At 40.6% G+C, this 10,625-nt stretch overlaps 1 protein-coding gene across 1 annotated transcript in view; it reads right to left on the bottom strand.

Moving 5' to 3' along the window:
- CPEB3 (cytoplasmic polyadenylation element binding protein 3) overlaps nucleotides 1-10,625 on the bottom strand; it is a 206,665-nt gene that overhangs the window by 151,099 nt on the left and 44,941 nt on the right. The window contains exon 3 of the mRNA XM_011947841.1: nucleotides 3,757-3,847. Within this exon, the coding sequence (XP_011803231.1) occupies nucleotides 3,757-3,847 (91 nt within the window). The remainder of the gene's footprint in view (nucleotides 1-3,756; nucleotides 3,848-10,625) is intronic.

Here is a 10,625-nt window from a genome sequence, read left to right as displayed (position 1 = left end):
TAAATAAATAAATAAATAAGTCCAATTTTTATTTAAATATGCATTCTGTGATCTGATTAATGCTATAGAAGATATTTTTCACTGTGCTATGAAGAAAGTTCAATTCAGCTTTTCTTCTATATAATTTTTATCATGGGGGATGAGATAGAGAAACTTTTAAAATTTCCTACAAATATTTTCAGGGCTGGTCAACTGAATACATAACCAAAAAACTATTAAAGCTTATTTACTTTACTAAAACAGAAGTCTCATTATCTCCTAAACTTCCTATTCTGTTATCTCCCATGCTAATAGTTTTTTCCCCTGAATCAACAGGACAGTTGAATAAAGGGATTTCTTACTGAATACATTTCTAAGATAAAATATTATTGTGAACATATTTTTACCATGTTCTTCAAGTACATCTTAAAATACTGGATATCCTATTTTATATTTTTTACATCATTCAGATATACAATTTTGGAAAGCCAAAATAATTGAAAAATTATTTTCCTTTCTAAGTGGCTTTGAAAATAAGATGTTTATCCTTCAATAATCACTACTTACTTATGAAAAATATAAAATTTTGACAACGTGCATCTGAAAAATTTCAACATTTAGCTGCAGTCTAGTTGGAAAGAAGTCAATATTGTAAGGATACCATACTACTTCCAGAAAAAATTGTGGATAACATTTGAGCAGTTTCTAGTGCCAGGGACTTTATTTGATCTTTGTACTCACTCTATGAAGTAGGGAATTTATTTTAACAATAGGGACACTGAGGCTTTGAAGAGGCTAATTTATCCAGATTAAAAGGCAGACAGAGGCAGAGACAGAATTCACACCCAGGTTTCACTGACTGCAAAGTCAGAAAGGCTAAGTTGAAATTTCATCTCCTATATGGAGAATATAAAATATCTGGAAGGATGTTAATAAAAATAATAACCTTTGTTATTTCTAGGTAGAGAGTCTCTAGCGATTTTTTCTTTTTTTTTTTTTTTTCGAGACAGAGTCTCGCTCTGTCGCCAGGCTGCAGTACAGTGCCACAATCTCGGCCACTGCAACCTCCAACTCCCTGATTCAAGCGATCACCACGTCCAGCCTCTAGTGATTTTTTTTTTCTTTTTTACTTTTCTTTTCGTCCTTTTACACACTATTTGGATTTCTTATAATGAGTAAAAATATATATTTTTTTCTGAAAAACCAAGGAAATTAAGCTCTAGGAAAAAAAAAAAATCAAAACAAACAAACATACAAAAACCAGTTACTCTGGGGCCAGGTGGGGTGGCACAGGCCTGTAATCCCAGCACTTTGGGAGGCCAAGACGGGCAATTGCCTGAGGTCAGAAGTTTGAGACCTGCCTGGCCAACATGGCGACACCCCGTCTCTACTAAAAATGTAAGAATTAACTGGCAGTGGTGGCAGGTGCCTGTAATCCCAGCTGCTCAGGAGGTTGAGGCAGGAGAATCACTTGAATCTGGGAGGCAGAGGCTGCAGTGAGCCGACATCACCCCATTGCACTCCAGCCTGGGCGACAAGAGCAAGACTTCATCTCAAAAAAACAAAGACCAGTTACTCTGTACTTGAGTTCTGAGGTCCTCAAAATAGTGTTCCCCATGTTCAAGTGGGAGGGAAGGATATTGAAAGTAGGAGGAGGCTGGGCGCAGTGGCTCACACCTATAATCTCAGCACTTTGGGAGGCCGAGGCAGGTGGATCACCTGAGGTCAGGAGTTTGAGACCAGCCTGACCAACATGGAGAAACTCCGTCTCTACTAAAAACACAAAATTAGCTGGATGTGCTGGCAAATGCCTGTAATCCCAGCTACTCAGAAGGCTGAGGCAGGAGACTCTCTTGAACCCATGAGGCAGAGGTTGCAGTGAGCTCAGAGCACGCCACCGCACTCCAGCCTGGGCAACAAGAGCGAAACTCCGTCTCAAAAAAAAAAAAAAAAAAAAAAGGAGGAGGAAAAGCAAGATAGTATAGAGGGAAGTGCTTCTGAACAGACTCATACAGAAGCCACAAGGTAGGTCCTCTAGCCTACCATCCTTCTCTTAAATCTCAGTCCACCTAAATGTTTATCTCTTTTGACCCAAAGACTCTCACTATGAATTTACCTTAAGGAAAAGCTATGTGCAAGAACTCATCCATGGCAGCATTACTTTTAATGGAGGAAAAACTGGAAACAATCTAAGAGTCTAAAGTCAAGGCCTAGCAGTAAATTACAAAGATCTGATAGAAGCATGGATAATGCTTATCATATGGGAATTAGACTAAGAATATACCATCACAATCTTTTATTTTTTAGTTACCTTTTTGTTCTTATAATATTCTCCACTTTTTAAAGTCAAAACATTTTTTAAATATTTTCCTTAAAATGCAAGTATCAGCTGGGTGCAGTGGCTCACGCCTATACTACCAGCACTTTGGGAGGCCGAGGCAGGCAGATCACTAGAGGTCAGGAGTCTGACAACAGCCTGGCCAACATGGTGAAATCCCATCTCTATTAAAAATACAAAAACCAGCTGGGCGAGGTGGCAGGCGCCTGTAATCCCAGCTACTCAGAAGGCTGAGGTAGAATAATCATTTGAACCTAGGAGGCGGAAGTTTCGGTGAGTCAAGATTGTACCACTGCACTCCACTGTCTCAAAAACAACAAAAACAAAAACAAAAAAAACCCAAAAACTAGCTTTCCCCAAAATCCTTTCTTTTCTTCATAACCTATTGACTACTTTCTTTTCACTGGAAAATGAGGAAAGCAGAAGAAAATCATGAGTGTGACAAGAAAATGATGAAAGAGATTTCTGGTGTGGCTTGACGAAATGAGCATCAGGTGTTCACAGTCATTCACACTCTAATGTGGGCCTAGAGAGAACCAGAGGGGAGTGAATTCCTCACAATTTTGAAAGACGTAATGGTTCATACAAGATGGACATCCATCCCCATGGATGAAAACTCTTCACAGTTTTCAGAAATTTACATCTTAACCCAAGTATAGTGGATATTTAAAATACTGTAATTACAGTATTTTAAAATATCATAAAGTCTCTAAAAAGTCCTATAACCCATAAAAAGAACTATCTGCAATTATGAATTAAACACCAACATCTATCCTGAATTTACATAGGCTCTAAAAACAGGAAGTTCTAATACTGCTAACTTTGAGACCTTCTGCCTTATATTTAAGATATTTTCTTGTTTTGGCCTCAGAGAATGCAAAGGGTCACTGGCTGCCCATAAGCCTGTGTAGTGATACTTCCTATACTAGGAAGGTGATTATGCTTTAATAAAATAGAAGTCCTTTATATGCAGTTTTCTGAGGCAATCTTGGTTTACTAACTCTCACAGTTCCTTGCAGTATATATACATGGACTTAAATGAATTATCCAGGTTCAGCTGAGGATTCCAAATACACAAAGCCCAGAAAACCTGGCTGCTGGTCTCATGCTATTAACTCATAATGTGACTGATCTCAGCTACCCAATTCATGCTCCTGCCAGACATGACTGATAACAACAATCCACCTTGATTATTATAGGTAGCTGAACCCAGGTTTAAAAGAAATCAACTTTAAATACATTCCACAATGCTTTACAGAAGCAAAACAAAAACAAGCAAACAAAAAACAAACCAGAAAAATCAAAATTATTAAAAAGCTGATTTTTGCTTAAAACACCAAGCAAGAAATGGACATATGAATATTCCTAACCTGCAAAATGATTCCTCCACATTATATCAGCGAAACTCATTGGTGGGCCACTGGGAGGGTAGTGTTTACCTTTCAGAGGCTCATGATCAGTCCTTATCATATCCATTAAGGAGTTCTCCAACGAGTGCAAGTTAAAAGTATCATAGGGCCTACTCCGGTCCTAAAAATAAAAACAAAAACAAGACAATACATAAAATTACTTCATAAAATTAACACCATATCATTTGCTTCCTGCTGTGGATTGAAGACATGAATGAAAGTTACAGAGAGCTCTAACAGCATACAGTCTTTCTTTTTATTTGTTTATTTATTTATTTACTTTGTAGAGATGGGGTCTTGCTATGTCTCCCAGGCTGGTCTCGAATGTCTAGGCTCAAGCAATCCTCTTGCCTTGGCCTCCCAAAGTGCTGGGATTACCGACGTGAGCTACTGCGCTGATCCTGCTCTATTCATTAAGAATAATGACTTGTCACACCTGTAACCCCAGCATTTTGGGAGGCCAAGGTGGGCAGATCACTTGAGGTCAGGAGTTCGAGACCAGCCTGGCCAACTGGGTGGAACTTCGCCTCTACTAAAAACACAAAAATTAGCCAGGTGTGGTGGTGTGCACCTGTAATCCCAGCTACTTGGGGGGCTTGAGGCAGGAGAATCACTTGAACCTGGAAGGCAGAGGTTGCAGTGAGCCGAGATCATACCACTATACTCCAGCCTGGATGACAGAGCAAGACTCCATCTCAAAAAAAAAAAGGAATAATGATTTGGCAACATTAAGTTTAATACAAGTCTCCATAACTAATTAAATTGCATCATCTCCCCTAATATTCTATAACGTAATGTAGTTCAGAGTGACTTTCTTGCAATTGAACTAAAATAGTAAATTTAAAAGGAAGAGTCAAGTTAATTGGTTTTGCTTTCTACCCTCCACCCAATAACTTCATTGTCAAATGAACAGAGATGTTTCCCCCCCAGAGGAAGACCATAATTTTTTTTTTTTTAAGACAAGGTCTTGCTTTGTTGCCCAGGTTGAAGTACAGTGGTGCAATCATGGCTCACTTCAGCCCCGACCTCCTGAGCTCAAGCGATCCTCCCACCTCAGGCTCCCTAGTAGCTAGGACACATGTCGCCACGCCCAGCTAATTAAAAAAAATTTTTTTTTTTTTTTTTAGAGATGGGGTCTCACTATGTTGCCCAGGCTGGTCTGGAATTCCTGACTGCAAATGATAAAGACCACAACAATTAAGAACTCAGATGGAATCATTTTCCTGAAAAACCAAAGGGCGACTATAATTTCAATGAAAATGTATTGGATATCTTTAACATATCTGACCAGTAAGTTACATATGTGGATACACTTTTTAAAAATAAAAATGTGGCTGGGCGCAGTGGCTCACACCTGTAATCCCAGCACTTTGGGAGGCCAAGGCAGGCAGATCACAAGGTCAAGAGATTGAGACCATCCTAGCCAACATGGTGAAACCCTGTCTCTACTAAAAATACAAAAATTAGCTAGGCGTGGTGGTACGTGGTACGTGCCTATAATCCCAGCTACTCAGGAAGCTGAGACAGCGAATTGCTTGAACCCAGGAGGCGGAGGTTGCAGTGAGCCAAGATCATGCCACTGCACTCCAGCCTGGCGACATAGCTAGATTCCCTCTCAAAAAGTAAAAATAAAAAATAAAAATAAAAATGTGTTTAAAGTTGTATTCATGAAGATAATGGCAAAAAGAAAAAAAAATTTTTAACGTGTCCAAAGTACTAAAATTACCTTTTGAAAAGCACTCACATGAAGAAACCTTAACCCAAAGAAGTATTTTCAAGATGTTACATTCAAAAACATTTTGAAACTAGAAATCTAACACAAACTAAGTAAAGAAAAAAGTGTTATTTCACCACATTTCACTCAAGCCTTCAGGAGACTATCACCTACAAACTCTTCTTAGTACTCTGAGCCTCAAGGGAAGCATAGCTCATGTTCTAAGTTAATACTAAAGAACAGATCAAGTTTGCTTTGGTTAAGAAAAGCAAGACAAGCATACATCTCAACAACCAAACCAAGTCAACCTACAGTGATGAGAGATTATTTTCAGGGTCTTGAACAATCTTTTCCAGCTTTGCATTTGATCATTTATCCTCTCACCCATTACCTATCTCTCCCCTTGGATAGGAAAGAGACATGGAATATTTTCTTTGGTTCTCTACTTTGGTTTCTATAAAATCTAAAAAGGTCTTTTCTTTTAGATTTAAAGTCTTCCTGCAGATCACTCGTTTTGCTTTGGGTTTAAGTTATTAGTGGAAACTCTAAGGAGTAAAGCTGAATTTCCAGAAATGCAGGCTTATCTGTACCCACAAGAGTGTCTATCATATACTTTGTCCAAAGAAAAAGCCAGAGGTAAAGAAGTATGCTGATGAGGAGGCAAAATGATAACCTATTTCTGGCACTAACAATCTCAAAATGAATTATGTAGGAGCCCTCTATCACATCCACACTTCTAATTAGAACTCTGAAGACATGAGAGTGTTTCAGAATAGACTGACATGGTAAGGGAACTACGAGAAAAGGCTATTTGAAGGCATTCAAGAATCTTTCCAGACAGGACAGTTCATTTTTTCATTTAATTACTGATAATCCCTCAAGGTAGATAACAACATACCCATTTTACACATGAAGAAGGCAAGGTTCAGAGAAGATTCAAGAGCCCTCAATGCCAAACCTAAGGAGTATAAAAATCTGGCCAAAGAGATCAATTAAATCCATGGTTACTTCTATAGAAAAATTGCACTGTAACTAACTGCACATTCCTGCCAATGTAACAGTGAGTTCCTATCACAAATTGGATATCAGACATTAGATGACTACCTGTCAGGAAAATTAAAAGAGGATTTTGGGAGGAGGGATTCATGTAACTAAACTGAAATGGTTCCCAAACCTGTCAGACTGTCAAAAATCACATGTAGAGCCGATTAAAACACAGATTCCTGGGCTCCAGCTCAAACCTACTTAATCACAATTTAAAACAAAATAAATTCTATGACTGGCTAGAGCCACTAAACTGGATGATTCTTCAAGTTAAGCCTTTACACCCATGGTTCTGTTCCGTAAAATTAGACAGTAAAGTGAGGGCAGGAACCAGCGTGAGCAGCAGGCAATAAACAAGCCTGGCCACCTTGCAGAGGGTCAGTTTTGCAGTCTTCTGATTTACTGTGTATTAGAGAAGCAGTTGGTGGCCTAGTTTTTAAAAGCACAAATTTTAAAATCAAAATCCAATTTTCAAATTTTGGCTCTCCCACTTACTGGCATGTCACTTTGAATATGTTCCTAAGCCTTGGTTATCTTCATCTACAAAATGGGATAATTTTCCGAGTGCGGTGGCTCATGCCTGTAATCCCAGCACTTCAGGAGGTCAGGGCAGGCAGATCACGAGGTCAGGAGATTGAGACCATCCTGGCTAACATGATGAAACCCCGTCTCTGCTAAAAATCCAAAATTCAGCCAGGCATGGTGGCACGTACCTGTACTCCCAGCTACTTGGGAGGCTGAGGCACAAGAATCGCTTCAACTGGGGAGGCGGAGGTTGCAGTGAGCCGAGCTCATGCCACTGCACTCAGCCTGGGCAACAGAGCAAGACTCTATCTCAAAAAAACAAAACAAAACAAAAAATGTAGCCAGGTGTGGTGGCAGGTGCCTGTAATCCCAGCTGCTCGGGAGGCTGAGGCAGGAGAATCACTCAAACCCAGGAGGTGGAGGTTGCAGTGAGCCTAGATCACGCCACTGCACTCCAGCCTAGGCAACAGAGTGAGACCCCATCTCAAAAAAAAAGGGGGAGGGATAATTCTCTCTTCATGGTTTCTTCAGTACTAAGTAACAGAACATACAGGCATCTGTACCATGGTGGCTACCACAATATTAGGGAGAGCACAAAAAGATTTCTGTGATGCCATCTCAAGAGTACTGAAAAATGAATTTTTAAACCTAGCAGTTCACAGATACTAACCTAACAGGGTTCACTAATGCTCAACAGAAGAAAACATATGACATGTGAAAGGCATGAGAGAATTTACACAGGCTTAATTAAACAAACTTCAGGCCTCTGAGAGTTCTCATTAAAATTAATTCCACCCATGCCTCATCAACTTGTATTTGCCACATACCATGCATCCTTTTTGTTTTAGAAGTAGTAAACGTTGCTGAAATAAGTGATTAACCAGGAAGTCTGCAAGAAACAGAACAAAAAGGATAGAAAAAACAGAAAAATCTACAGTGGAATTCGTCAACAGAAATTATGTATACAGAAAACTCGGCCACAATTTATCATTCAATGACAAAGGTTACAAGTGGCAACTAACCTGTTAGGTCTTTTTTCGTAAGTTTTGTTTCCCAATATGGAGAAACAGGAAAACATCATTATTTGTTTTTAACAAGCAAACACACCAAGAAGTATTAGAACATCTATAAATAATGCAGCCCAGGCCGGGCGCGGTGGCTCAAGCCTGTAATCTCAGCACTTTGGGAGGCCGAGACGGGCGGATCACGAGGTCAGGAGATCGAGACCATCCTGGCTAACACTGTGAAACCCCGTCTCTACTAAAAAAAAAAAAAATACAAAAAACTAGCCGGGCGAGGTGGTGGGCGCCTGTAGTCCCAGCTACTCGGGAGGCTGAGGCAGGAGAATGGCGTAAACCCGGGAGGCAGAGCTTGCAGTGAGCTGAGATCCGGCCACTGCACTCCAGCCCGGGCGACAGAGCGAGACTCCGTCTCAAAAAAAAATAATAATAATAATGCAGCCCATTATTGACTCTTTTCTTTGCAGATAACCAATGAAGATGTTGTCAGTTAGTTGTACACAGAACAGCTCACCTCCACTGCATTAGACCTCTTTCTTCCCTCAGCTGGATTTAATATTAATAAATTTATCAAGCATTTAATATGTGCCTGTCAGTGTTCTAAATATGCTTATGCATTATCTCACAGCCCTATTAAGTAGGTAGCTTTTGTCCCATTTTATAAAATAAACAATTAAGTCGCTGGGCGCAGTGGCTCACACCTGTAATCCCAGCACTTTGGGAGGCTGAGGTGGGTGGATTGTGACATCAGGAGTTCGAGACCAGCCTGGCCAACATAGTGAAACCCCATCTCTACTAAAAATACAAAAATTAGCTGGTGTGGTGTCACGTGCCTGTAGCCCCAGCTACTTGGGAGGCTGAGGCAGGAGACTCGCTTGAACTCAGGAGGCGGAGGTTGCAGTGAGCTGAGATCCGGCCACTGCACTCCAGCCCGGGCGACAGAGCGAGACTCCGTCTCAAAAAAAAAAAATAATAATAATGCAGCCCATTATTGACTCTTTTCTTTGCAGATAACCAATGAAGATGTTGTCAGTTAGTTGTACACAGAACAGCTCACCTCCACTGCATTAGACCTCTTTCTTCCCTCAGCTGGATTTAATATTAATAAATTTATCAAGCATTTAATATGTGCCTGTCAGTGTTCTAAATATGCTTATGCATTATCTCACAGCCCTATTAAGTAGGTAGCTTTTGTCCCATTTTATAAAATAAACAATTAAGTCGCTGGGCGCAGTGGCTCACACCTGTAATCCCAGCACTTTGGGAGGCTGAGGTGGGTGGATTGTGACATCAGGAGTTCGAGACCAGCCTGGCCAACATAGTGAAACCCCATCTCTACTAAAAATACAAAAATTAGCTGGTGTGGTGTCACGTGCCTGTAGCCCCAGCTACTTGGGAGGCTGAGGCAGGAGACTCGCTTGAACTCAGGAGGCGGAGGATGCAGTGAGCCAAGACCATGGCATTGCACTTCAGCCTGGGTGACAGAGTGAGACTCCATCTCCAATAAAATAAAATAAAAATTAAGTCTTGGAGAGAATAAATAACTGGCTCAAGGTTACAGGGATGGTGAGTGGCAGAGCCAGGGCTCAAATCCAGTCAAATCCAGACTATGCTCTTAAGCATTCTCATTGTACTGCTTCCCTGACCTCCTCCTATTCCATCTAGCCTTACATCCTTTTTACAAACACTCCCTTTAACTTAATCTGTCACAATCCAGAGACAGGTTTCTTTGATCCCACTCTGCAACACAAGCAACTTGACCCTCACTTACCCTTGGTCAATGACCTTTGCTCAACTGACAACTAATTAATCTCAAGAAGTAGTTTGATCTACCTCTAGGCAATCCCAGGTTTGCCTCTAATAGCCCTATCCCATTCACCTGCCTTTTCTTGGAAGAGGAATCCAGAATCCCTTGCTATCTTTTTTCTAGCTTATACCCAGACATTTCCTTCGCTAGACATACAAAGTGGAAGGCTGAAAGGGTCAACAACATCTGGGGATAAAAGTAGCTCTGGAACCAAATGATAAAATTAACCATGTGCTAGGCACTGGACTAAATGGTTTAAAGTGCTATCTCCTTCCTCATCACAACCCTGCAGGGTAGGTATTATCTCCATTTCACTGAGGAAAACAACTGAGGCTCACAAAGGTTTATGTAATTGCTCAGTCACAGAGCTGATCAGAAATAAGGACATAAAACCAGGTCTGTGACTCTCAAGTCCATATCAGTAATGTTCTAACACTTCTACACTAACTAGCTGCAGTGTGGCCCATGAACAATGGGGACTTAGTTGGGAAGAAAGGGACACAGTTAGGACCAAAAATCAAAAGGATGGTAGATGTCTGAAAGAGCTAGGAAAAGATAAATGTGGTAATAGAAAACAGAAAAACTTTTTAGAGGAATTCCTAAGGAAGGGTTTTCTATTTATCACACGACTGCAACATATATGTGGATAAAACATTCCAAAGTTAAATGCATGTAATGCATAAGAAAGGACTAACTGGCAGGGTGTGGTGGCTCACGCCTGTAATCCCGGCACTTTGGGAGGCCGAGGCGGGTGGATCACCTGAGTTCGGGAGTTCGAGACCAGCCTGAC

The sequence above is a fragment of the Colobus angolensis genome, unplaced genomic scaffold (assembly GCF_000951035.1).
Source record: "Colobus angolensis palliatus isolate OR3802 unplaced genomic scaffold, Cang.pa_1.0 Scaffold270, whole genome shotgun sequence".
NCBI lineage: Eukaryota > Metazoa > Chordata > Mammalia > Primates > Cercopithecidae > Colobus > Colobus angolensis.
The sequence above is the reverse complement of the archived record's forward strand: the minus strand, read 5'-3'. Positions and strand labels throughout refer to the sequence as shown.